At 59.5% G+C, this 23682-nt stretch overlaps 2 protein-coding genes and 1 long non-coding RNA gene across 5 annotated transcripts; 1 reads left to right on the top strand and 2 right to left on the bottom strand.

Moving 5' to 3' along the window:
• Nucleotides 1-354: 354 nt before the first annotated feature.
• Nucleotides 355-3357, bottom strand: LOC309654286 (inhibin alpha chain). Its single transcript, XM_082478848.1, has 2 exons — nucleotides 2712-3357; nucleotides 355-1346 (listed from the first exon to the last, which is right to left on the bottom strand). Exons 1-2 carry the CDS (start codon nucleotides 2971-2973, stop codon nucleotides 514-516), a joined length of 1095 nt encoding a protein of 364 aa, XP_082334974.1. The 5' UTR covers nucleotides 2974-3357; the 3' UTR covers nucleotides 355-513.
• Nucleotides 3358-3734: 377 nt separating this feature from the next.
• On the top strand, nucleotides 3735-23336 carry LOC309654284 (obscurin-like protein 1). Of its 3 annotated transcripts, XR_014260110.1 has the most exons (22): nucleotides 3735-5026; nucleotides 6584-6853; nucleotides 6938-7189; nucleotides 7355-7657; nucleotides 7829-8125; nucleotides 9396-9668; nucleotides 10761-11033; nucleotides 11675-11947; nucleotides 14786-15058; nucleotides 15840-16115; nucleotides 16189-16476; nucleotides 16665-16940; nucleotides 17567-17836; nucleotides 17976-18248; nucleotides 19264-19530; nucleotides 20384-20496; nucleotides 21037-21193; nucleotides 21358-21519; nucleotides 21825-21929; nucleotides 22236-22309; nucleotides 22414-22505; nucleotides 23233-23336. XR_014260110.1 is itself a non-coding variant. In XM_082478845.1 (21 exons), exons 1-21 carry the CDS (start codon nucleotides 4015-4017, stop codon nucleotides 23017-23019), a joined length of 5706 nt encoding a protein of 1901 aa, XP_082334971.1. In that variant the 5' UTR covers nucleotides 3735-4014; the 3' UTR covers nucleotides 23020-23212. The 3 variants fall into 3 exon arrangements, 2 of the variants coding, with proteins under 2 accessions (XP_082334971.1, XP_082334972.1); XM_082478845.1 differs by lacking the exon at nucleotides 23233-23336 and adding an exon at nucleotides 22997-23212 and having other exon boundaries at nucleotides 22236-22505; XM_082478846.1 differs by lacking the exons at nucleotides 14786-15058; nucleotides 15840-16115; nucleotides 16189-16476; ... (9 more) ...; nucleotides 22414-22505; nucleotides 23233-23336 and adding an exon at nucleotides 12353-12644 and having other exon boundaries at nucleotides 3742-5026.
• Nucleotides 14954-21818, bottom strand: LOC309654290. Its single transcript, XR_014260112.1, has 4 exons — nucleotides 21725-21818; nucleotides 17610-17844; nucleotides 17321-17476; nucleotides 14954-15079 (listed from the first exon to the last, which is right to left on the bottom strand). It is a non-coding gene; the product is annotated as an uncharacterized lncRNA (long non-coding RNA).
• Nucleotides 23337-23682: the final 346 nt, after the last annotated feature.

Below are 23682 nucleotides of genomic sequence, written 5' to 3'. Positions count from 1 at the left end.
GCTAGGCATCCATCAGCTAGGGCAGAGTGTGGCAAGGAGGGGGCAGTTAGGCCACTTGGGCATAGGCACTATGAGGTGTGCACAGCAGGCCACCCAACCGACACATCAGGTCCGGCTTGTATGAGGGTCAGTTCTGGCTCCAGAGTGGCTGTCCTGAGCTGGGAAGCACCTTTTTGTCATCCCCAGGCATTGTAGCTTCCTACCAGATACACATCCAATTACAGCCGGTGAACCCCACATCTCTGAGGTCAAGTGAGGCTGAGTGACCTGAGATCCCACAATCCCATGCTCCCGGGGCCCAGACCTCGCCCCGACACGCACAAAGTGTCAGAGAAGCCTAAGAATACAACCGAGTCATATGCACTATGCTGTTTATTGTCACGTTACCCGTGGGACAGGGACGGGATAGGGAGGGGAGCCTCCAGGCAGAGAGGTGGAAGGAGTGGGGAGGTGGGAACCCTGCCCTTCCTCCAGGCTGGTAATGGTGGGGACCCGGCCACCAGCAGGACTCCCTTAGATGCAAGCACAGTGCTGCGTGAGCAGGTTGGGCACCGTCTCATACTTAAAAGAGTAACCTCCATCCGAGGTGGTGCGGACACGTAGGGGCCTCATGGTCCCTGGGAGAGCAGCACAGCAGGGCTGGGCCCCTGGCACCAAAGACAGGGGCTGGACAGGGGTAGGGGGTGCCCCGGGGACTGGCAGGGACAGGTCCGGCGGGGTGGACAGCCCACAGCCCCCATGACAATAGTGGAAGATGAAACTGGGAGGGTGCACGATCCACCGTTCCCAGCCCAGCTCCTGGAAGGAGATGTTGAGGGCTGCTCTATGGCAGTCGGCATGCGCGGCGGGTTCCTCCGGAGGCCTCTGCAGCAGGCGCAGCGCGGCGGGAGACCAAGGCCAGGGCAGCGGGGGCGTGGAGCGGCGGGCTCTCTCCCTTCCGCTGGGCGGCCTGGCCCGCGTGTGGGCCACCAGGAAGGGGGTGGCCTCGGGCCGCGCTGAGCAGGAACAGAGAGGACAGTGCAGGAGGAGCACCAGGACGGGATGGGTCAGCAGAGGGAAGGCAGAGGCGGCCAGGTGCAGCACAGCCCAGCGAGGGGGTGCCTGGCCCAGTGACATGGGCACAGCTGTGGGACCCCCGGATGACAGTGCCAGCAGGCCTAGCAGGGGCCCAGAGCTATTGGCGGCTGCTGTCTCCTGCCTGTCCAGTCCCGTGTGGAACCACAGCTGGGCCGACGTCACCTGGCGGCTGCGTGTGTGCTGCGATGGCCGGAACACATACGTGAAGAGGCCCTCCTTGGCCTCCTGGGCCAGCTCTCCGGCAGCTGGCTCGTCCCCGAGGCTGGCACCTGTAGGAGGCAGAGGGAAGGCAGAGAGCAGCCCTGACTGGCAGAACCCGGGACTCTCCTCCTCAGCAGGAGGTCTGTGGCTGCCACTCATGAGCTTGCCAAGCGCTCTACTGAGTGCTTTGCCAGATGCGGGACTCTCCTCAGTCTCGGGGGAACTGACAGAGGCTCCCCGTTTGTTATTTCATCATTAAAGGACCACAAAAATACCAGACATTGCCAACTTCTCTCTGAAGTGGTTTTACCAATTAATATTCCCATCAGCGATGTGTAAGAGGCCCTGCACTTTCTCCCCTCACCAACGCCTAGAATTGATAGTTATATTTAAATTTTTGTTCATCTGATACTATGAAATGGTACCTTGAATGCTGTGTACACAGGCACTCGTTATATTACTCTTTATGTCTTTTTACATGTCAGAAATATTGCATGAGAAAGTCTTTAAAATAATTCCGCCTTAAAAAGGCAGGTTAACACCAAGAAGAAGGAGGAGAAGGAGGACGGGGGAGGAGAAAGGATGTAACTCAGAATAAGGACAGTGCTTTCTAAGAAAATGCAGTTGGCATCCTTACCCTGACAGGTATATAGATGGCACCAAACAATCATGAACCAGCATGAGTTGAAGAACTGGCAACTGGGGCTGTACTGTTATGTGGGTTATCTCAATATAAACCTCACAATTGATCCATTTTGCAGATAAGAAAACTGAGGGATAGAAAGATGAACTGTCATTTAACTACTAAGCAGCCAGGCTGGGATTCTGCCTGATCTCAAAGCCACACTCACTGTGCTGCACGGGGCCCGAAGTGCAGGGAGGCAAGGGATCCTCTCTGAGAGCAAAGTGGGCCAGATTACAAGAAAGTTTAGCCAGAGGAGGGCTTTACTCATTGAGTCAGTGCAACATGGGGAGATGAGGAGAGAACTCAAGAGAAGGTAGACTAGTTTCCCAACTAATCTTTCTCCTGCATCCCTGATATCTTCTCAAGTCTCAGCTACTTGGGGCTAAAGAAACAGTGTTTGGAGCAGGGAACAAAAGCAAAGATAGAAGGAAAGATGGCAGGAAGGGGCCCATGCCCAGATATCTCTGTCCCTAGAGACCCCTGGCCTCCCAGACGACTATCTCCCAAATGCCTCCTGTGAACCATGCACGCTAGATACACCATCTCGCTTAATCCTGAGAGGTAGGCATTATTGCCCTTTTTACAGATGAGGAGACAGAGGCTCAGGAAGGTCCAGTAACTGGTCCATTACTGCAAGGCCAGCTGAGTCGCAGGTCTGGGATTCAAACGCAGACCTGCCTGGCTCCCAAGCCCCTGCAGTACCACACTGTTTATCAAAGTCAAGGTGCCAGCTCCCCACCCTCATTACCTGTAACCGGGAAAAGGATGGCCTGGGAGACATCCTCTTCCTCGGGCTCAGAGGCCCTGCGTGTGAAGCCCCTCACAGCATGTCTTCGGGGCAGACGCCTGACTCCAGGATTCCCACCTTCCCCAGTCACCGCGGGGGCTCCCAAGGCATCCAGGAACAAGGCCCTCACCTTGGCCAGGACAAGTTCCCGGTCCAGCTCCGGCCCATGGCAGCCATGCCCACCCCGTGGGGCCAGCAGCAAGAGGAGCAGCTGAGGCCACATAGCTCACCTGGCCCTGCCAACGGTGAACCCACACCCTGCCCCGTGCCCCTTCTGCCAGGGTCTGCCCAGGGCCTCCCCACTCTGCCCTCCCCATCCCACCACCCGCCCTCTTCTACCCTTCTCACCCCAGTCTTCCCCAGCCCTTCCCACGCCCCGCAGTCCAGTTGCCCCTGCCCATGGCATTGAGACCTCCTATCTCTGACGTAGATGTCTGTGGCCCTGAGCCTTATCTCCCACTCCCGCCAGGAATGTGGGGGAGGGGCTGGCGAGGGCTTTCACCCCAAGTGACCTGACCCACACGTACAATCCCTACACACACACACACACACACACACACACACACAGTGAGTCACAACCCAGCACCCAGCGCAGAGGTGACACCAGGTGGGACAGGAGCCTGGAAGCTGGGGTCTGCCAGCTCCTAAAAGTGTTCCTTGTCAGGGAGACAGAGCGCGCCAGCCCCTCAGAGCTTCTGGGGCCCCTTTCAACCACGCAGCTGCTGGGCCGGTCCTGGGGGAAGGGCTGAGGTGGGGGCTGGAACTGGGGCTAGGGCCGGGGGCAGGTGGTCCCGCCTGCTCTAAACTTGGCCTGGAGGAGCCAGTCTGGGCTCTCGTCCTCCAGCTGTGTCATCAGAGAATATTTTGGGGATTGGCAGCTGCAGGAGCCTCTGCCACTCAGGCCCAAGCCTGGCGGGCGGCTGGGGACCTGGCGGCTGGAGGTGGGAGGGAGGAGGGGAAAGAGGCCCTGGCTGTGGGAGGGGGCTGGGAAGGCTGGCTCTCCGGAGCAGGAAGCCAGGCCGCAGGCAGGGGAGGCTGCGGGGCCCCTCGCTGGGGAGGCAAACAGGAAGGACTGCCCCCTGAGCCCTGGGCCCCGACCCGGGAATCGCCGCCGCCAGAGCCGCAGCTCCGGGCCGAGGGTAAGGAGGCGAAGCGGGAGCGGGCGGCCAGGGGAAAGCCCCGCGGGTCCCGGCGCCCGGTCCCCAGACGCGCCCCGCCTCCCGGGCTCCCGCCGCCGCTCCCGGACTTCCCCCGCGCCGCCGCGATGAAGGCAGGCTCGGGGGACCAGGGGAGCCCCCCGTGCTTTCTGCGCTTCCCGCGGCCCGTGCGGGTGGTAAGTGGCGCCGAGGCCGAGCTCAAGTGCGTGGTGCTGGGGGAGCCTCCGCCCATTGTCGTGTGGGAGAAGGGCGGGCAGCAGCTGGCGGCCTCGGAGCGCCTGAGCTTCCCGGCGGACGGCGCCGAGCACGGCCTGCTGCTGAGCGGCGCGCTGCCCACCGACGCGGGGGTCTACGTGTGCCGCGCGCGCAATGCGGCCGGGGAGGCCTACGCGGCGGCCGCCGTCACCGTGCTGGAGCCGCCGGCCCCCGAGCGCGAGCCCCAGCCTGCCGAACGCCCGCGGCCGCCGCCCGGGGCCGGGGAGGGCGCCCCGGTGTTCCTGACGGGGCCCCGGTCCCAGTGGGTGCTGCGGGGGGCGGAGGTGGTGCTGGAGTGCCAGGTGGGGGGCCTCCCCGCGCCAACGCTGTACTGGGAGAAGGACGGGATGGCGCTGGACGAAGTGTGGGACAGTAGCCACTTCTCCCTCGAACCTGGCCGCGCCGAGGGCCGCCCAGGCGCGAGCCTGGCGCTACGCATCCTGGCGGCGCGGCTGCCCGACTCCGGCGTCTACGTGTGCCACGCCCGCAACGCGCACGGCCACGCGCGGGCCGGCGCGCTGCTGCAGGTGCAACAGCCCCCCGAGAGCCCGCCCGAGGACCCGGACGAGGCCCCCAACCCCGTGGTGGAGCCGCTCAAGTGCGCGCCCAAGACCTTCTGGGTGAACGAGGGCAAGCACGCCAAGTTCCGCTGCTACGTGATGGGCAAGCCCGAGCCCGAGATCGAATGGCTCTGGGAGGGCCACGCGCTACTCCCTGACCGCCGCCGCCTCATGTACCGCGACCGCGACGGCGGCTTCGTGCTCAAGGTGCTCTACTGCCAGGCCAAGGATCGCGGGCTCTACGTGTGTGCCGCGCGCAACTCGGCGGGCCAGACGCTCAGTGCCGTGCAGCTGCATGTCAAAGGTACCACGGCGCCCCCGGGCGGCCGGGGCCCTGGGGAGGGGCCTCCAGCGCCCTCCCAGACCCTCCTAACTCCAGCCCCACTCAGTGCCCAGAAGACGGTGGGGGGTAAGGGAGGCTGAGTATTAAAATGCCATTTCCCGCCCACCTCGCATCCCCCAGGGATTCGGATTTAGTAGGTCCGCAGGGTACCTACTCCAGGAACTTCTTAGCAAGCTCCCCAAATGATTCTGAGGCAGATGTTGGAAAACCACTCTTAGATAAAGGGCTTTAAGGAATGATTCATGTACAGACCCAGAGGGACCTACAACTCCTGTATTTCATTGTTTTTCAACCTCTGTTATTTCACCAACCTGTCCCCGGATGGAAATCCCATCTGGGGCCCCAATATATAAGACAGATAAAAGGATCATTCTGTGGGTGTAAACTTCTAAATCCAAATTTATAACATGTACTTATAAAGTCAATCAGTGAGAACAAGGGGTCTATTTAATTGAATATACACATTTTAACCATACATAACTGGGTCTAGTCTGTGAGCCCTATGGGGAAGTCCTAGCTGCAGGTGTCACATTGAGAAGCTCCTGATTCGCACCAAAGGGAGAAAACTTGAGGGAGAGAAAAAATGCCCTGCAATTTTTGACCATTCTTTCATTAGACTGCTCTCAGGTTTGCAAGAAGAAGAAGGTGAAGGAGAGGAAATTTATATATCAAAGTTGAGTCCCCAACAGTATTTAATAAATGCTTACATTGCTCATAAATAGAAAATTCAGGGAGGGAAAACACCCCAAACTCACACTGGAAGTTAAAGCTCTCCATAATAGGAGTTCATCACAACTCATGACATTATACCTTCACTAGTTATTACCCAACTTTTTCCCTCAGAGGAAAAAAAGTTGGCAAATCTCCTGAGCCCTGCCTGGCACGCAGTCAAGCATGTGGCACCTGTGCCACAGTGGTGGCCTCTTGGGTACAGTTTGATGTGTACAGACTGGCCAGGCAGGGCTGAACTCTAACCCCCTGAGGAGAGAAAAGCCCAACATGATGGCAGAGCTTCCTTCCCAGAGCCGCATGACAAGACAGACGTGCTTCCCCAGCAGCCCAAGTGAACCCACTGGCTGTTTCCATCATCGTGCTTTCTTTCTGTAAAATGCAGTTTTGAAAGTGGTTCAAGTACTTTCAAAATGAAATTCAACTCAAACCTTTGCAGAATTGTGTGTGGTGCCTGTGAAGGGCCCCAGGGAACAATTTGAAAATCACTGATGTGGTCCAAACCCTTGCATCCCTTTCTCCACCTTACGAGTAAAGAAACTGAGACCAAGGATCATGAAAACGGCCTTGGTCAAGGTGATGTGGCTAGCGAGTGTCAGGGTCAGATGAGAATATGGGTCGCCTGACTTCCCTTCTGGGGGTTTCTCTGATTCCACAATGCCTGCTGGCTCTGGGAGAAGAGCAAATGGCCGGAGCTAATGTGGGTTTAGGCAGTAGATGATGGGAGGAGAGTCTTACTCCTGGTCGGGCCCTCTCCAGAGCCTTCTCTGGTCTCTCCCTTCTTCACAGAGCCTCGCCTCCGCTTCACGAGGCCCCTGCAGGACGTGGAGGGCCGGGAGCATGGGATTGTGGTGCTGGAGTGTAAAGTCCCCAACTCCCGCATTCCCACGGCCTGGTTCCGCGAGGACCAGCGGCTGCTGCCCTGCCGCAAGTACGAGCAGATCGAGGAGGGCACGGTCCGGCGCCTCATCATCCACAGGCTGAAGGCAGATGACGACGGAGTTTACCTGTGCGAGATGCGCGGCCGGGTGCGCACTGTGGCCAACGTGACGGTCAAAGGTCGGCTGGCCAGTGGGAGGAGGCCGAGACCAAGGCAGGCAGATGCCCAGACCCCGGGCTGACGGACTCCCATCCGTGTCTCAGGGCCCATCCTGAAGCGGCTGCCCCGGAAGCTCGATGTTTTTGAGGGAGAGAACGCGGTGCTGCTGGTGGAGACCCGCGAGGCTGGGGTGGAAGGGCGCTGGAGTCGAGATGGGGAAGACCTGCCAGCCACCTGCCAGAGCAGCTCTGGCCACATGCATGCCCTGGTCCTTCCAGGGGTCACCCGAGAAGATGCTGGCGAGGTCACCTTCAGCCTGGGCAACTCCCGTACCACCACTCTGCTCAGAGTCAAATGTGAGGGCCTGCAAACCCCTAGGCAGCCTCCTCAAGGGCTGGACAGGAGGGTCAGGGCTGGAGGGTGATCAGATGCCACAGTCTGGGTTGGCAAAGTGGACTTCAGGTCAGAGGGCTGTGGGAGGCTGGAGCAGGGCTCGGACGCAAACCCTGCCTTTGTCTCAGGCGTCAAGCACAATCCCCCGGGACCCCCAGTGTTGGCAGAAATGTTCAAGGGCCACAGGAACACGGTCCTGCTGACCTGGAAGCCTCCCGAGCCAGCTCCCGAGACCCCCTTCATCTACCGGCTGGAACGGCAGGAGGTAGGCTCAGAAGACTGGATCCAGTGCTTCAGCATTGAGAAAGCTGGGGCCGTGGAGGTGCCGGGAGACTGTGTGCCCTCCGAGGGCGACTACCGCTTCCGCGTCTGCACCGTCAGCGAACACGGCCGCAGCTCCCATGTAGTGTTCCATGGGTCTGCTCACCTCGGTGAGTCGGTCCTGCCAGCCCAGGCTGTCAACCGCTGTACCCCAAGTCACACCCTCCCCATCACCTTCCTCCCTTCCCTGGCCCTCAGTCCCTGTTCTATGCCTTCTACCTGCCAGTCTCTGCCCTCTGCCACGCCCCTGGTTCTGATGGACGAACTCTGTCCCATCTCAGTGCCCACAGCACGCCTGGTGGCCGGTCTGGACGACGTGCAGGTGTATGATGGGGAAGATGCCGTCTTCTCCCTCGATCTCTCCACCATCATCCAGGGCACCTGGTTCCTTAATGGGGAAGAGCTCAAGAGTAATGAGCCAGAGGGCCAGGTGGAGCCTGGGGCCCTGCGGTACCGGGTGGAGCAGAAGGGCCTGCAGCACAGACTCATCCTGCAAGCTGTCAAGCACCAGGACAGCGGGGCCCTGGTTGGCTTCAGCTGCCCAGGTGTGCAGGACTCGGCTGCCCTCACCATCCAAGGTTCGTGCAGGTGGGGACCAGGGTGGGCAGATAGGGTCAAGACACAGAAGTCCCGTTAGCAAAATGAGGCCGATGCTATTGCTGCTTCTCACATCTGGGCCAAGAGGGTAAGGAGCATCCACGGTGAGCTCAGATGGAGGGCTCAGGGATCCAGGAGTTCAGTTTCAACTCATGCACAACATATAGGGGACCCCTAGTTATCGTCACCAGCATCATATCCAAATTCTCTGGGGCACTTTGTGGTTTGCAGAATTCTGTCATGTTTGTCATCTCAGAGACACAGACCTTGGCTCCTAGTCCCTGACTGCTTCCTGCCCTATCGTGTAATGACTAACGCTATCGGAGCAACTTTCTGTGTGCCAGGCACAATCCTAAATCGCTTTATATATATTAATTAGCACAGTCCTCTCAATAGCCCTACAGGATGTGTTCTTTTGTCATCCCATTTTACAAATGGGGAAACTGAGGCACAGAGAGGTTCAGTGACTTGCCCAAAGTCACAAAGCTAATGAGTGCTGGTGCTGGATTATGAACCCAGGCAGTCTGGCTTCAGAATCACACTCTGCCACCTGGGGAAAGAGGGAAGGAGAGGGAATGAGGCCTCCCTGAGGACGACAGATCTTGGTAGGGGTCTGAAAGTGCAGGGAACATGCTGGCATTTGCCATTGTACCATTGCTGGAGTTTGTGTGGCCAATCAAGGGATTCCTCAGTGCCCAAGTGCAGGGCCTTGAGGTGGTTAGCTGCCAGCATCCCAGGAGGAGGACAAAGTGAGAAATAACCAGCAACCAGAGCAGCATTTCTAAAATGCAACCCAGGTTCACCAACATCAGAGTCATCTGGAGGCTGGTTTATAATGCAGATTCCAGGGCCCCTGCACGCTTGGGGCGAGGGGCCTGAGAATCTGCATTTTCAGCAGGCTCCCTGGGAATTCTTATGCACACCAAAACCACTGCTCTTAAGAGTTGGTGTGTAAGCCTAAAACTATTCTTTTTTTTTTTGGCCGCGCCATGCGGCATGCGGGATTTTAGTTCCCCGACCAGGGACTGAACCCGTGCCCCCTGCATTGGGAGCACGGAGTCTTAACCATTGGACCACCAGGGAAGTCCCAGCCCAAAACTAATTTTTTAAACCAACAAATGCATCGATGGCAATCATCCGGCCTGATGTGCCCACCCCCCTACCCTGAGCACATACCCTGGAGTGGGGTGTTTATTGGGGTAGGAGAGCACAACTAGGGTGCCGCACGTGACCACACCTCTTCCCAAGCAGAGAGCCCGGTGCACATCCTGAGCCCCCAGGACAAGGTGTCGTTGACCTTCACGACCTCGGAGCGGGTGGTGCTGACCTGTGAGCTCTCCCGGGTGGACTTCCCAGCGAGCTGGTACAAGGACGGGCAGAAGGTGGAGGAGAGCGAGTCGCTGGTGGTGAAGATGGATGGGCGCAAACACCGCCTGATCATGCCTGAGGCCCAGGTCCAGGACAGTGGCGAGTTTGAGTGCAGAACGGAAGGGGTCTCAGCCTTCTTCAGCGTCTCCGTCCAAGGTCAGGGACCGTGGTGGCCTGGGCTCCCCCCAGCTGAGGCTGACCCTGGGGGCTGTGCGAACCCTGCCCCCCTGGTCTGCCTGCTTGGGGGTCCCTTCCGAGGGGCCCTAGGGGGCAAGGGGACATGTTTGCAGATCACACTGCCCATGCACCACCCTCCCGCACACTTGGCCCCCATGTACCCTTTGCTGGCGGGAAAGTGGGGGGGCCTCAATTCAATTAAGGGAAGGGAGGTGGGAGCTAACATTTGTTAGGCACCTACTAGCCAGTTCCCGTGCTGGATACTTCAAATGTACACTTGCATTCAGTGTTCACAACTACGTGAGGGGCAGTATATCTCCATTCACAGATGAAGCAACTGAGGTTTAGAGAGGTTATGCAACTCGCTCACGATCACACAGCAGCAAATACCCTAGGTGGGTTCACACCCAGGACTGCTTATCCCACTGCCCCAGGCGGCCAGGGTCAAAAGGGAGTTTTAGGTGCAGTGGTCCAGAGGCTCTCAGAAGCCAGTACATGTCTGGCTGCTTCAGAACCACCCTGGAAGCCATAAGTGCATAGACTCCCCCAGGCCTCCAGAGCCAGAATATCCAGGACAGAGCCTGGAGATCCACTCTGGAAGAACAACTCAGGAACCACTGATCCAGCTCCATCTTCTCACTTTGAGTGGCCCCATTGCCAGAAGGTCCTCTGGCCCCTGCCTGAATGTACCCAGTGACAGGGAACTCACTACCTGTAGGGAGCGCTGTCCCACGGTATCACCACTAAATTGTTCCCACCTCTTCCCCGTCCTGCGATCAGCCCTCCGGGGGCTTCCTTGAAAAAGCAGCAGCAAGCACTGCCCTGATGTGACCTGCGACAGTGACCTCCTCTCAGCCTAGACGAAGCCCTCTGTGTCCCCAGCCAACCCCCTCTGATCCTCTGGGAACTCACAAAGCACTCCAGTGCCATGTGATCTGTCACACCGCACCCGCCACGCCCTCAGTAGTCCGTGTCATTGCCCCAGAGCACCCCACCCCAGCCAAGCAGCCAGTGTGCACTCATGTCTCCTGTTTTTGGGTGTCTGTGTGACCCCATCTCTGCTCCCCCCAGACCCCCCCGTGCACATCCTGGATCCCCGGGAGCACGTGTTTGTGCACGCCATAACCTCCGAGTGCGTCATGCTGACCTGTGAGGTGGACCGGGAGGACGCCCCCGTGCACTGGTACAAGGACGGGCAGGAGGTGGAAGAGAGCGACTTCGTGGTGCTGGAGAACGAGGGGCCCCATCACCGCCTGGTGCTGCCCGCCGCCCAGCCTCCAGATGGGGGCGAGTTCCAGTGCGTTGCTGGGGATGAGCGCGCCTACTTCACCGTGACCATCACAGGTGGGGTTCCAGGCAGTCCACAGGAGGGGGACGGTGTGCCCTGCCCCTGCGTGGGCAGCTGCTACACTCCTGGGCCACTGTTCCCAGCCCCTGCTTCCCTTCCCCTAGCTTTCTCCCCAACCCATGCTCTGCACCCTGAGGTTCAGTCACCTGCAGAAAATGCATTGTCATAAACACACCAGTCACAGCTACATCAGTCAAAGGAAAGCCTCCCTTCTCTGTTCTGAAGATCCTCCAAGGGGAGCTTTAGGGGTGGCAGTGCTACCACAGGGCAGGGTCTAGGGTGGGTGGGCCCAGGCACTAGAGGGGTCAGAAGGTCTGAGGCCTGCAGGAGACCCCAGCTCCATCTGGGCACCCAGCCCTCCTCTCCCCAGTCCTACCCTTCGTATTGTCCCTGTCCCAACCCAGAGGATGTAGGGAGTTTCTACAGCCGAGGCTGACACCACAGTCCCCGCTGTGCCACCGTGCCCCAGCCGTGAGTGACTGTCCGAGCAGCTGTGAGCCATGGTCCGAGGGAAGACCCTCTTCTTCGACACACAGCCCACCTTCCAGGAGTAGGGAACAGGCATGGCTCAGGTGGGACAGCCAGGCACCTCGGCCCCAGCCCCTGACGCCCGGCCACAGCTGTCCCTGTCCTCCAGATGTCTCCTCGTGGATCGTGTACCCCAGCGGCAAGGTGTACGTGGCAGCCGTGCGCCTGGAGCGCGTGGTGCTGACCTGCGAGCTCTGCCGGCCCTGGGCCGAGGTGCGCTGGACCAAGGATGGCGAAGAGGTGGTGGAGAGCCCCGCGCTGCTCCTGCAGAAGGAGGACACCGTCCGCCGCCTGGTGCTGCCCGCCGTCCAGCTGGAGGACTCGGGCGAGTACTTGTGTGAAATCGATGACGAGTCTGCCTCTTTCACCGTCACTGTCACAGGTGTGGGCCCACCCCAGCTGCCCGCGGTCACCAGAGGACAGTCCTGAGCCCTTGGGGGAGCTGGCCACATGGCCCCTAGCTAGCATGTGGGGGAGGGGGGAGGGGGGGCTGCAGGTGCATGGACCGGGGGGCCCTGCCCGGAAGACCCCAGAGTCCGTGTTCGATAAGCAGGCTCTTCCCCGGCGCCCAAGGCCAGGAATAGCTATCCTTCACCGTCTCATTTACTGAGCACTTTCTATGTGTCAGGCACTGGGCCAGGTGCTGCAGGTCACTGGTGCGTATTGCAGACGTGGTCCCTGCTCCCAGCTGCCAGAGAGCTGGGGAGGCAGCCGTTAACCAGGGGTCGCAAACGGGCAGTCCCTAGGGCCCCATACAGCCCACAGATATGTTTTGTTTGGCCTGCAGAGTCTTACCAAAGTCAGGACAGTTCAAATAACAACCCGGAGCTATGCGTCCTCTTGAAAAAGCCGAAGACCCGGCGCCTCTGGTCCCGCTTCCCCCCTTGGCGACGAACAGCTGGCGCTGAGTAGCAGCTGCCCCTGTAACACGGGGCCCACATTCCTCTGTCCCACCCTGCCCGCTGTTCCTTTTTGCTCCCCCCAGACCACTTCAGCCACTGACCTTACCTTACCTGGCCCCCGTGGGCATTTGAGTTTGCGACCCCTGTGTTTAACCAATAAACACGCAAATAAATGTACAGTGACACCTCGTGACAAGTGCTGTGAGGGATGAGGGCTCAAGAGAGCAGAGCTGGAGGTCAGGGAGGGCCTCGGGGAAAGTCGGTCGCCATGCCACCCGCAGGACCAGCCCCGGGGTGGGCTCCGGACACTGAGCAGCTCACAGACACACACGCGCACGTCCCTCCGGGAGTGCCCAGACTGGCAGGAGAGCCGGACATATTAGAGGGTCTCAGAGTGAGGGTTGCCGGGTGTCGTGATAGGGTGCAGTGGGTGTCCGAAGCTGGGGGCTGCTGACCTGGTTGGCAGGCAGGAAGTGCCTTCAAAATGGCCGTTTGGAGCAGCGGCTGAGTTAGCTAAGTGGGGGTCAGGGTTTGGCCTGAAGGTGGGGAGAGAATGTTCAAATCGGGAAAGCACAGGATGACTATGGAATTGACGGTTCAGTGCCAGAAACTTTGGGACTGCAGCCCACAGCGCCAATCCCAGTGTGTGTGCGGGGGGGGATGGGGAGTGTGGGACCTAGGCAGCTCTGGGTGGCACAGAAGAACCCACTGGCTGCACTGGAGCGACCATCCTGATGCTGGCATCATCTGGTTACCCTGCCCTGCCCTAGGAACAATGCTTCAGCCTAGGCTTGAGCTACTTAGGGCCCCCCGACTCCCTGCACCCCAAATAGTGCAGCCTGAAGCACACAAGTCACAAAGCCGAAGAGGCCTTTCTGCACATATTCTGTCCCGTAGTGAATTCCTTCAACCTCTCCCGCCCCAACCCCTGGCCAGACATAATGGCCGCAGACACACACATTCCAGCTCATAACTGGCCTCCCAGCAAAACACCAGATTCTTCATAAGAAGCTCACACAACACACCTTGTGTGGACCAGGAGAATCAAGTCTGATGCCAAGCTGAGGGCCCCAGCTGTGCAGGTACCCCAGCCCCATGGCTGCACCCCATTCTCACTCCACTGCCTCCATCACCTCCCCCACCACTCAGGCAGCCGCACTCTGCAATCTACTGGTGCTGCTGGGCCTCAGAGAACCAGCCTGCATCTTGTAGACTCTTAGAATAAGCCCAGTTAGGGAGGAGGCGGAGGCAAGGGCTGAGTGTGCACTGGTGGGCACATCTGCCCGTACACACCTCTGCAAAGACCTAGACCAGGAAGCTGGCAGTTCCCCAGCCCAGCCACAAGGGGGCCAAATGCTAAAGGAACACGAAAGTGTCCTGGAGACTTGATTCTGGGAGACCTCCAAGGTACGTGAAAGCATGGGCAGGCCCGGGCTCAGTGCACTGGTCACCACCAATATGGACATGGCTCCTTTCTGTGAAAGACTGACCACTCCAGAGCAGCTGCAGATGAACTCCTAGACACAGCATTTAATATCCCTGGGGAAATCTTAGGTGTTGACAACTCATGCACAGATGCAAAATTCATTACTGAGTTTCCAGCAAGCCTTGGCTTGGAGTCCTTACCACTGCTTGCAGAGTCTGACCCTCCATTTATCAGATGGTAGTTCTTCCTCCTGCCCTCGAGTAGGTATAGCCAGCTGTGACCATAAGGAAGTTGCTTAATCACACCATGCCTCAGTTTCCTCATCTGGGAAATGGGTATAAAATAATACCTACTCCTTAGGATTGCTAGGAGGGTGTAAAGTGCTTATGACTGTTCCTGGAACTCTAGCAAGCTGTATATAAATACTTGCTATTACAAATCCACCATCCCTTATCCACAATTCTGAAATCAAAAAAAAAAAAAAAAAAAAACCTCAAAATCAAAAGGCTTTTTGTAAGTTTGGTATTAAAATCATTTCAGTAAAACCTGAACTTAACTCTGTGAAGCTATTTGTACTTTTTAATTAGCCTGCTTAGGGTGAATCTATCTATATGTTACACTGCAGAAATGTTAATGTGATTGATTATGGGGGGGACCACAGTGGGGGCTGAGGGCGGTAGGTGATATATGATAAACACACCATTTCTGGAACCGGAAGCATTGTGGATTCTGTAGCACTTCTGGCCCCAGGGATTTCAGAGAACAGATTTTGGACCTATTATTATCCTTATTATTCTTATGATTGTGGGTGACCGGGACTTCATGCTGCCAGATGGCTCCAGGGAGGCTGACGGTGAGTTTGTGACAGGCTGTGGTTGTCCCCACTCTGCAGAACCCCCGGTGCGCATCATATACCCCCGGGACGAGGTGACCTTGGTCGCCGTGAGCTTGGAGTGTGTGGTGCTGATGTGTGAGCTGTCGCGGGAGGACGCCCCCGTGCGCTGGTACAAGGATGGGCTGGAGGTGGAAGAGAGTGAGGCCCTGGTGCTGGAGAGTGATGGGCCCCGCCGCCGCCTGGTGCTACCTGCTGCCCAGCCCGAGGACGGGGGCGAGTTCGTGTGCGACGCTGGAGACGACTCAGCCTTCTTCACTGTCACCGTCACAGGTGGGCAGTCTGTGGGACACCCTGGGGAGGAAAAGAGGCAGGAGGCTGAGGGACAGACACCCAACCCTCCCAGTTCTTGCACCTTCAGGGTCCCTGACTGCTGCACGTGGCTTTCCCCTTGTCCAGCCTTCCCCCTCCCCAAGCCTCCTCATTCTCAGCCATTAGAGAGCCCTGACTTGCCCAAATCATATCAGGACAATGACCAGAGACCTGGTGGAGAGAGCCCAGCAATCAGGAGCACTCATTCATTCACTTATTCAACAAATACTGATGTGCTCAGCACCGTTCTGGATGCTGAGGGATACAGTAGTGAACCGAGGAGAGAAAACCTGTCTTTATGGAGCTTGCCATCTCGTGAGAGTGTACAGACAGCAAATAAGGAAAATTGATGGTTTTTCAGGTGGTGATCGGAGGCAGAGCAGGCAAAGGGGATAGGAAGTGCGGGTGGGGTAGGGAGGGATGTGCCTTGGGGTCAGATAGATGTGGCTGTGAGTGTGGGTCTACCTCTTTTTTTCCCATGTGACCTAGAGCAAGTCAGTTCTCGATAAAGAGGCTTCAGGTCCTCATTTATAAAGTGAAGCCAACAATAGGGAGTGTCAGGAGTAGCTGAGAAAAGAGCTGCAGTGTGCTTAGCACAACACCTGGCACGCAGTGAGTGCCCACGGATTGTAGGTGGCACCGTTCCCAAGAGCTGCACTGCAAAGGGCTGAGAATCTAGTGGTGAGGCAGGTAGAGGCCTGCTGGCCGAGCCCACTCTCCCCTCTCTCTGTCCACCCACCAGCCACTCCAGAGAGGATTGTGCATCCGGCGGCCCGCTCCCTGGACCTGCAGTTCGGGGCTCCAGGGCGCGTGGAGCTGCGCTGCGAGGTGGCCCCGGCTGGGTCCCAGGTGCGCTGGTACAAGGATGGGCTGGAGGTGGAAGCATCAGATGCCCTGCAGCTGGGTGCCAAGGGGCCCACTCGCACCCTGACCCTGCCCCACGCCCAGCCTGAGGACGCCGGGGAGTATGTGTGTGAGACCCGTGATGAAGCCGTCACCTTCAACGTCAGCCTGGCTGGTGGGTACTCCCGGCCAGCCAAGGTGCGGGAGGTGGGGGCATCACCGAGCTGATACCTCTCCTCTCTGTCCAGAGCCCCCAGTCCAGTTCCTGGCCCCAGAGGCAGCCCCCAGCCCGCTCTGCGTGGCCCCCGGGGAGCCGCTGGTGCTGAGCTGTGAACTGTCTCGGGCTGGTGCCCTCGTCTTCTGGAACCACAACGGAAGGCCGGTGCAGGAGGGTGAGGGCCTGGAGCTCCGAGCCGAGGGCCCCCGCCGTGTCCTCTGCATCCGGGCTGCAGACCCGGTCCACGCAGGCCTCTACACCTGCCAGTCAGGGGCAGCCCCGGGGGACCCCAGCCTCAGCTTCACCGTCCAAGTGGCTGGTGAGTATAGCCCGGGCAGGAAGCCTGAGAGTCGCACCCCGAAACCCATGAGTCTCCCCCTTCTCTAGCACACCTGGCCCACCCCCTGCCCCACCGCTCTCGGTCCCTTTCCCCGTCTTGCCTCCCACTGCCCTCCTCCCAGCCCACGGGCCACTCCCTCCCGGTGACCCCTGGCTCTGAGCCCACAGAGCCCCCAGTGCGGGTGGTGGACCCTGAGGCAGCCCAGACGAGGGTTCGCAGCACCCCAGGTGGGGACCTGGAGCTGGCGGTGCACCTCTCCCGGCCGGGGGGCCCTGTGCGCTGGTACAAGGACGGGGAGCGCCTGGCGAGCCAGGGGCGGGTGCAGCTGGAGCAGGACGGGGCGAGGCAGGTGCTGCGGGTGCAGGGGGCCCGGAGCAGGGACGCCGGGGAGTACCTGTGCGACACGCCCCAGGACAGCCGCATCTTCCTCGTCAGCGTGGAAGGTAACAGTGCACCCCTCACTGGCCCCCCAAGGGCCACACGCCCGAACCACTCTGGGCCCCCGCGCCCCGACCCCACCTCGCTGCCTCTGGCTCCAACCAATGCATGCGTGACTATTCCTGGTATGAGGGCTCAGGGCTCCCTTTTCCAGGAACCCTCAAATAATAGGAGGGGCACAGACCAGTGGTTAAAAGCAGGGCTCTGGAGTCAGCACCGCCCACACCAGGTTCCAATCTGGATTCTGCTTCCCAGTAGTTGTGTGACACTGGCAACTTGCTTAAACTCTCTGAGCCCCAGCTCCAAAGTGGAGGGATAGTGCTTGTCCTATAGGGCTGTTGTGACAGTTAAATGAGATAAATTGGGTCCATAGTAAATGACCTACTATTATTAGGGAGTCAGAGAGGGGGGTGCCAGGCCAGCATTGGGCAGAGGTGGCTAGGAGTAGCAGGGCGTTGACATCTTGTCCTTTGAAACACCTCATGGCTGACACACAGTAGGTCCTCAGGAAGGTTCTGTTCAATAACTGGAGGATAAGGGCCTGTTATTGGAGATGAGGGGATGAAGAGGGGATGAGGAGGAGGGAGGCGGAAAGACCCAGCCCACCTCACTGCCCGACCCCACTCCCCAGAACCACCGCCGGTGAAGCTGGGCTCCGAGCTGACACCACTCACTGTGCACGAGGGTGATGATGCCACGTTCCGGTGTGAAGTCTCCCCACCAGACGCCGACGTCACTTGGCTGCACAATGGGGCCATTGTCACCCCAGGGCCCCAGCTAGAGGTGGCCCAGAATGGGTCAAGCCGCATACTGACCGTGCGAGGCTGCCAGCTCGAGGACGCGGGTACCGTGACTGCCCAAGCAGGGGGCACGTCCACAAGTGCCCGGCTCCATGTTCGAGGTTTGGTCCTGATGGAGACACAATAGTCTTGTTCCTGAACCTATTCTCCCAGCCCCGGCCATAACAGGGGACAGATCCCTGAGAGGGAGCAGGGGGTCAGCCCACCAGGCTCCATGGCCCCCTCTCTCTTTCTCCCCAGAGACGGAGCTGCTGTTCCTGCGGCGGCTGCGGGACGTGCGGGCAGAGGAAGGCCAGGACGTGTGCCTCGAAGTAGAGACAGGCCGAGTGGGTGCGGCAGGGGCCGTGCGCTGGGTGCGAGGTGGGGCACCCCTACCACCCGACTCCCGCCTGTCCACGGCCCAGGATGGCCACGTCTACCGCCTCTTCATCCACGGCGTCGTACTGGCCGACCAGGGCACCTACGGCTGCGAGAGCCACCACGATCGCACCCTGGCCAGGCTCAGCGTGAAGCGTGAGTGCCCCGTCCTCTCCTAACACATCGCCCGCCCTGTGGCACAGTCTCTCCTGGCTGGCCCAGGGCCCCTCAGACCCCCACCAAAGTGCCCCTCGCCACAAGGCAAGTCAGCCCTGGCTGACCCCCAGGAGTGTGACCTGAAGCAGCCTGCCCAAAGCAAAACTCTTCTTTTTCTAATGTTTTCTATTTACCTTAGAAGTCCATGTGGATTTTGCATTCCATTTCGTATGTCCAAGTTGGCTTTGCTATAAACGTAAATATTATACTCCAGAAAGATTTGCCGTGTTTATCCTTCAGTCACCTGCCCCAGGATACATGGGCCCAGCTGAGAAGCAGGGATGGTTGGCAAATAGCACCCACACCCCCAAGATGGAGCCCTCTATTAACTGTGTGACCTCATGCAAATTACTTAACTTCTCTGAGCCAAGTTCTCTTTAAAAAGGGTCTTTGGGAACACTGATTGGGATAATATGAGAAATACCCACAGAGAGCTTGGTAAATGGTTGTTGGTGATGTGTATTCTCTTCTAATTTACTTCATTCATTTAATCACAATAAACCCATGTCTCAATGCTATTAACCTTGTATAGCTGGGGAAACTGAGGCCCAGAGAGGTCAAGCAATTTGCCAAAGGTTACACAGCACACAAACTATGTGGCAGGGTCCAGTCCTGGTGTGTCTGACTTCAAACTCTGTGCTTCCTCCAGTGTCACAGCACCCCTCACCCAAACTCCTCACCCCGCTAACCACACATCACCCCCTTCATGTATCTCCTCTCCTAACCCTAGTAAGCCCCTCTCTCCACCCAAGTCTGAATGGCTCTGCTCCCTTCTTCCTGCACCCTGGTTCTGAACTTTGTTCTATAGGGCCTTACGAGGCTGGGTGTTAGGGGTGGTGCAGGCAGAGCCAAGGTGTGTGTGTGGCGGGGGGGAGGGGGGGCGGGGAGGGGGGCCGAAAGCCCTGCCCAGATTTGGAGCCCTCGTCCTCCCTCTTCCCCCATCTCCTCCCACTAGCAAGGCAGCTAAGGGTGCTGCGGCCTCTGGAGGACGTGACCGTCATCGAGGGGGGCAGCGCCACCTTCCAGCTGGAGCTGTCCCAGGAGGATGTGACCGGGGAGTGGGCCCGGGGTGGAGTCCGGCTGCAGCCGGGGCCCACGTGCCAAATTCACGCAGAGGGCCACGCTCACTGCCTGGTACTCAGTGGCCTGGGCCTGGCCGACTCGGGCTGCATCTCCTTCACTGTGGATGCCCTGCGCTGTGCAGCCAGACTCACTGTGAGAGGTGCGGCCTCTGGAACCGCTGCCTGCCTGCTGACTGCTCTGGGTGTGATTCTACTGATCCCACTACCCATGTGGCCCCCACTGACCCTGTCCCAGTGTGGCCCTCACTGACCTCCCTGCCAGAGTTTGACTCCCCTGACCCTTTGGCCATGTATGGCCCCGGTGACTGCCCTGCCTGAGTGTGTCTCCACCAACCCCCCGTCCCAATGGACCACTGACTGTGCTGCTGTGAGGTGCTTGTGCCGGTGTGGTGTCTGTCTGCCTAACCACGGCCCTGCTGGCCACTCTGAGTGTGAGCCCACTGACCACGCCTGCCTGCTGCAGCCCCCTCTGCCTGAGTGTGCCCCTCTCACCACCCAAGTCCCAACAATCCACTTACTATGCCAAAGGGTGGCTCCATTGGCAACTCTGCCTCAGTGTCCCCCATTTTTGCTTGCAGCCCTGGTGTGTTCCCCACTGACCACATCTGCTCTAGGGTCCCCCCCATTGCTCCTGTGAACCCATGGTGTCCCCCACTGGCCAGTGTCTCCTGTCCATTCCAGCCAGTGTGGCCCCCACTGACCACGCTTGCCTATGGGTAATTCCACTGGCATGTCTGCTCCAGTTTCCCCTATGCCCCTCTAGCCCCAGCATGTCCCCCACTGACCACCTTAAATGTGACCGACCCCCAGTGGGCCATTCCTACCCTGTTGACCCCTCTGATACCGCTGTGTTCCCCACTGACCAGCATCCCCTTTGGATCACTTTGTCCCAGCATGCCCCCCACTCACTGGTGGCCTCTGTTGATCACCTTGTCTAAATGTGCCCACCAGTGACCCCTTGTGCCCAATGTGTCTGCCTTCTCCCACTCCCAGAGGCCCCAGTGACCATTGTGCGGGGTCCACAGGACCTAGAAGTGACCGAGGGTGACACAGCTACTTTCGAGTGTGAACTTTCCCAGGCCTTGGCTGATGTCACCTGGGAGAAGGTCAGAGCCCAGCCCCAGCCCAGCCCACCTCGGCATCATAACAGCAATAACAACCCCCAACAGAAATAACTAATACTCACTAAGCCATGCGCCTGGCACTGTGCTAAGATTTGCTTTACATTTAATTCTCTAAACCTTATAGCAGCCCTATGAGGCAGGTCTTATTATCTCCATGTTATCTATAAGGAGACTGATGCGCAGTGGGGTGAAGTATTGCCCAGGGGCAGACGTAGAGCCCATATTTGAATCCAGGTTTCCTGATTCCAGAATCCACACGCATGGCTGGTATGAGCAGTACATGACTCTATGCTTCCCGCGCCCGTGGCTCCCTTCTCAGCCCTAAGGTCCCCAAAGGGTGACAACTTCCCAATGAGATTCCTGGAGAGGTCCCGGAAGGCGCGGGACCGCCCTGCTCCACAGCATAAACGTGCCTCGAAACCGCTTGGCATAAGCAGAGGGCGCGGCCGCCTACGAGGAGGGCAGGGGCCGTCTGTGCCCAGACGACCTTTCACCACGACCCTTTGCAACTCCCGCCCCCAGGACGGGCAGCCGCTCACCCCCAGCCCTCGGCTCAGACTCCAGGCCCTAGGCACCCGCCGCCTTCTCCAGCTGCGACGCTGCGGTCCCTTGGACTCCGGGACCTACAGCTGCGTGGTGGGGATGGCCCGAGCCGGGCCCGTCCACCTGGGGGTGCGCGGTGGGTACCGAGCGCTGCCCGGGCGGGGCACAGCTGTGGGTGCGGCGGCTGCGGACCAGACTTGCCCCGGGGTCCTGCTCTGGGGCATCTAAGGAGGGGGCGGGGCGTGGGCGGGGCATGGTACCGCCCGCTCCGCCCACCTCACGGCCCCGGCTCCGCCCCAGAGCGCAAGGTGTCTGTCCTCTCGGAGCTTCGGTCGGTGAGCGCCCGCGAAGGCGACGGAGCCACGTTCGAGTGCACCGTGTCGGAGGTCGAGACCACCGGGAGCTGGGAGCTCGGAGGCCGCCCGCTGAGACCCGGAGGCCGCGTCCGCATCCGACAGGAAGGTCTGACCGACTTTCTACCCGCTCTGGCCCCTCGCTGCCCCGCCCTACCAGGATAAGTCCCACCTCCAGGTCAAATGGGCCCCGCCCCACGGCCCAAGGAGAAGTCTCTCGATCTCTCCCTGGCCCCCAGCTGTGAGCCCTCGGTCCTGGACCTCCCCTCTTACCCCTCGGCATCTCAATTCCGCCCCGCCCAGCGCACACTTACCGCGTCCGAACCGACCCGGGGACCTACTCTGGCCCCACCCTCATCCCCGAACCCTCCCCAGAGGCGGCTCCGGCCTCGCTAGCGCCCCCTTCACCCCCAGGGAAGAAACACATTCTGGTGCTGAGCGAGCTGCGCGCGGAGGACTCTGGTGAGGTCCGCTTCCAGGCGGGACCCGCCCAGTCCGTGGCTCAGCTAGAGGTGGAGGGTAAGCAACTGGGGCATGGACGACCTGGAGTGAATACTGTCTCTCCCTGGAACTGGCAAGCTGGTGGCTGGTCCGAGGAACCCTACCTTCCCCACCCCTTCCTCCCGGGGCTCTCCGGGAGCGGATCACAGAGAGCAGTGTATTTCCTGGGGAGCAGGAGACTTTGGGTTGAGGGTAGAGAGAAACGGGGTGGTGGCATAGAGGTCTAAGACCAGGAGTGGAGGCCACAGCGGGAGGGAACATGCGTCTCTCCTCCTGGGGCCCTGTGTGTCCCTATTAACCTAAGCCCTCGTCCTCCACCCCCAGCATTGCCTGTCCAGATATGCCGCCGCCCCCCTCGCGAGAAGACAGTTCTGGTCGGCCGCCGGGCGGTGCTGGAGGTGACTGTGTCCCGCTCGGGGGGCCAAGTGTGCTGGTTGCGGGAGGGGGTCGCGCTGTGCCCGGGAGACAAGTACGAGCTGCGCAGTCATGGCCACACCCACAGCCTGGTCATCCATGACGTGCGACCTGAGGACCAGGGCACCTACTGCTGCCAGGCCGGCCAGGACAGCGCCCACACACGGCTGATGGTAGAGGGTGAGTAAAGCCGACGGGGCAGAGGTCAGAAAGGCACGCCGGCTGGCCAAGGGTCTCCTAGGAGCTGGTGGGCTGAGACACACCTCCTGCAGGTTTTCCAAGACTTTGGACGGCGAGCTGGTTCTGAGATGTGTTGGAGGTGGGGAATGGGGAGGCGGGAGATCACAGCCAGGGCTGAGGAGAGGAGGGAGCCCTGTGTTCTCAACAGGAACCACTCGGTTCAGGGCAGCTGTTTCCACCCTTTCTACACCCCTTCCTGTCCGAGCTTCTGCTTACTCCCTCCTGCCTCTGGACCATGTTTGTCTCTCCTGAATGCCCCATTTGTACCCAAGTTCCTCTCCTTCCCACCTACCGGCCCCTGGTCTGTGCCCCCCGCCTGTCCCTCACCCTCTCCTGCTCTCTGCCCAGCTGGCTTCTGCCCATCTCAGCAAGCTGCACTCTGCCTGGGCAGAGGGCTTCTGCTAGTCCCATTTCTTTCCTCTTCCACTTAGGAGGTGCCCCCCTCTCCACCTGAACTCCTGTGTTCCCTTCAGGTGCCTACCTTCCCCACCTCTGACTGGCCACCCTCACTTTCCTGCCCCCACAGACAGCCCTGACAGAGGCCTAGAAAGGGTGGTTCAGAGGGTGAGGGCCCAGCTCTTCCTGTGTGGGTGCCCAGGCTCTGCCAGGGGAGAGGAGTGTGGTGCCCACTGTCTCCCCAGCCCCACTCGCAGTCATTCCTCCGCAGGTAGCTAGGAGGACCGAACCAGGCCAGGCGGGTGCCCTCGGACAGCTTGGAAGGCGCATGCCCTTACCCTGGGAAGGGGTGGGGAGGGAGGGGAACCAGAGGTGTTGGGAGACAATAAAAGTGGTACAGCCCCTTTCCTGGCTCTCTGTGTGACGTGGGAGGGCAGAACTTGCCTGGAGCCCCTGTGTAGTGAGTGACACAGGGGACCAAGGGCTGCAGTGCTTCCATCTTGGCCCATGAAAGTGCCAGCCACCAAAGACCACCACTCCTGGCAGAAGCCTCACAGTTTGGCACGTTTATAAAAGATGTCAAACAGGGTGGGGTGGGGGGGAGACAGAAGCATGAGGTGTCCAGGGTGGCATGACCGACACCAGACATGCACCGTGCATTTAAGCCCCTCCCCCAGCCCCCTTCCCTAACCCAGCCCAGAGCAGCACCCGCCCACCCCCA

Source organism: Balaenoptera physalus (genome assembly GCF_965194825.1).
Source record: "Balaenoptera physalus genome assembly, contig: HAP1_SCAFFOLD_2478, whole genome shotgun sequence".
Classification (NCBI taxonomy): Eukaryota; Metazoa; Chordata; class Mammalia; order Artiodactyla; family Balaenopteridae; genus Balaenoptera; species Balaenoptera physalus.
This window is presented reverse-complemented; position numbering and strand designations above follow the sequence as displayed.

What these genes read in the sequence shown, in the direction of transcription:
- LOC309654286 (XM_082478848.1), bottom strand. Translation starts at nt 2,973, where the DNA reads ATGTGGCCTCAGCTGCTCCTCTTGCTGCTGGCCCCACGGGGTGGGCAT. An exon ending in CATCCTTTTCCCGGTTACAG is followed by an intron (nt 1,347 to 2,711) that starts GTAATGAGGGTG and finishes TGCCTCCTACAG; the next exon opens with GTGCCAGCCTCGGGGACGAG.
- LOC309654284 (XM_082478845.1), top strand. Translation starts at nt 4,015, where the DNA reads ATGAAGGCAGGCTCGGGGGACCAGGGGAGCCCCCCGTGCTTTCTGCGC. An exon ending in CTTCACCGTGACCATCACAG is followed by an intron (nt 11,034 to 11,674) that starts GTGGGGTTCCAG and finishes CCTGTCCTCCAG; the next exon opens with ATGTCTCCTCGTGGATCGTG. An exon ending in CTTCAACGTCAGCCTGGCTG is followed by an intron (nt 16,116 to 16,188) that starts GTGGGTACTCCC and finishes CTCTCTGTCCAG; the next exon opens with AGCCCCCAGTCCAGTTCCTG.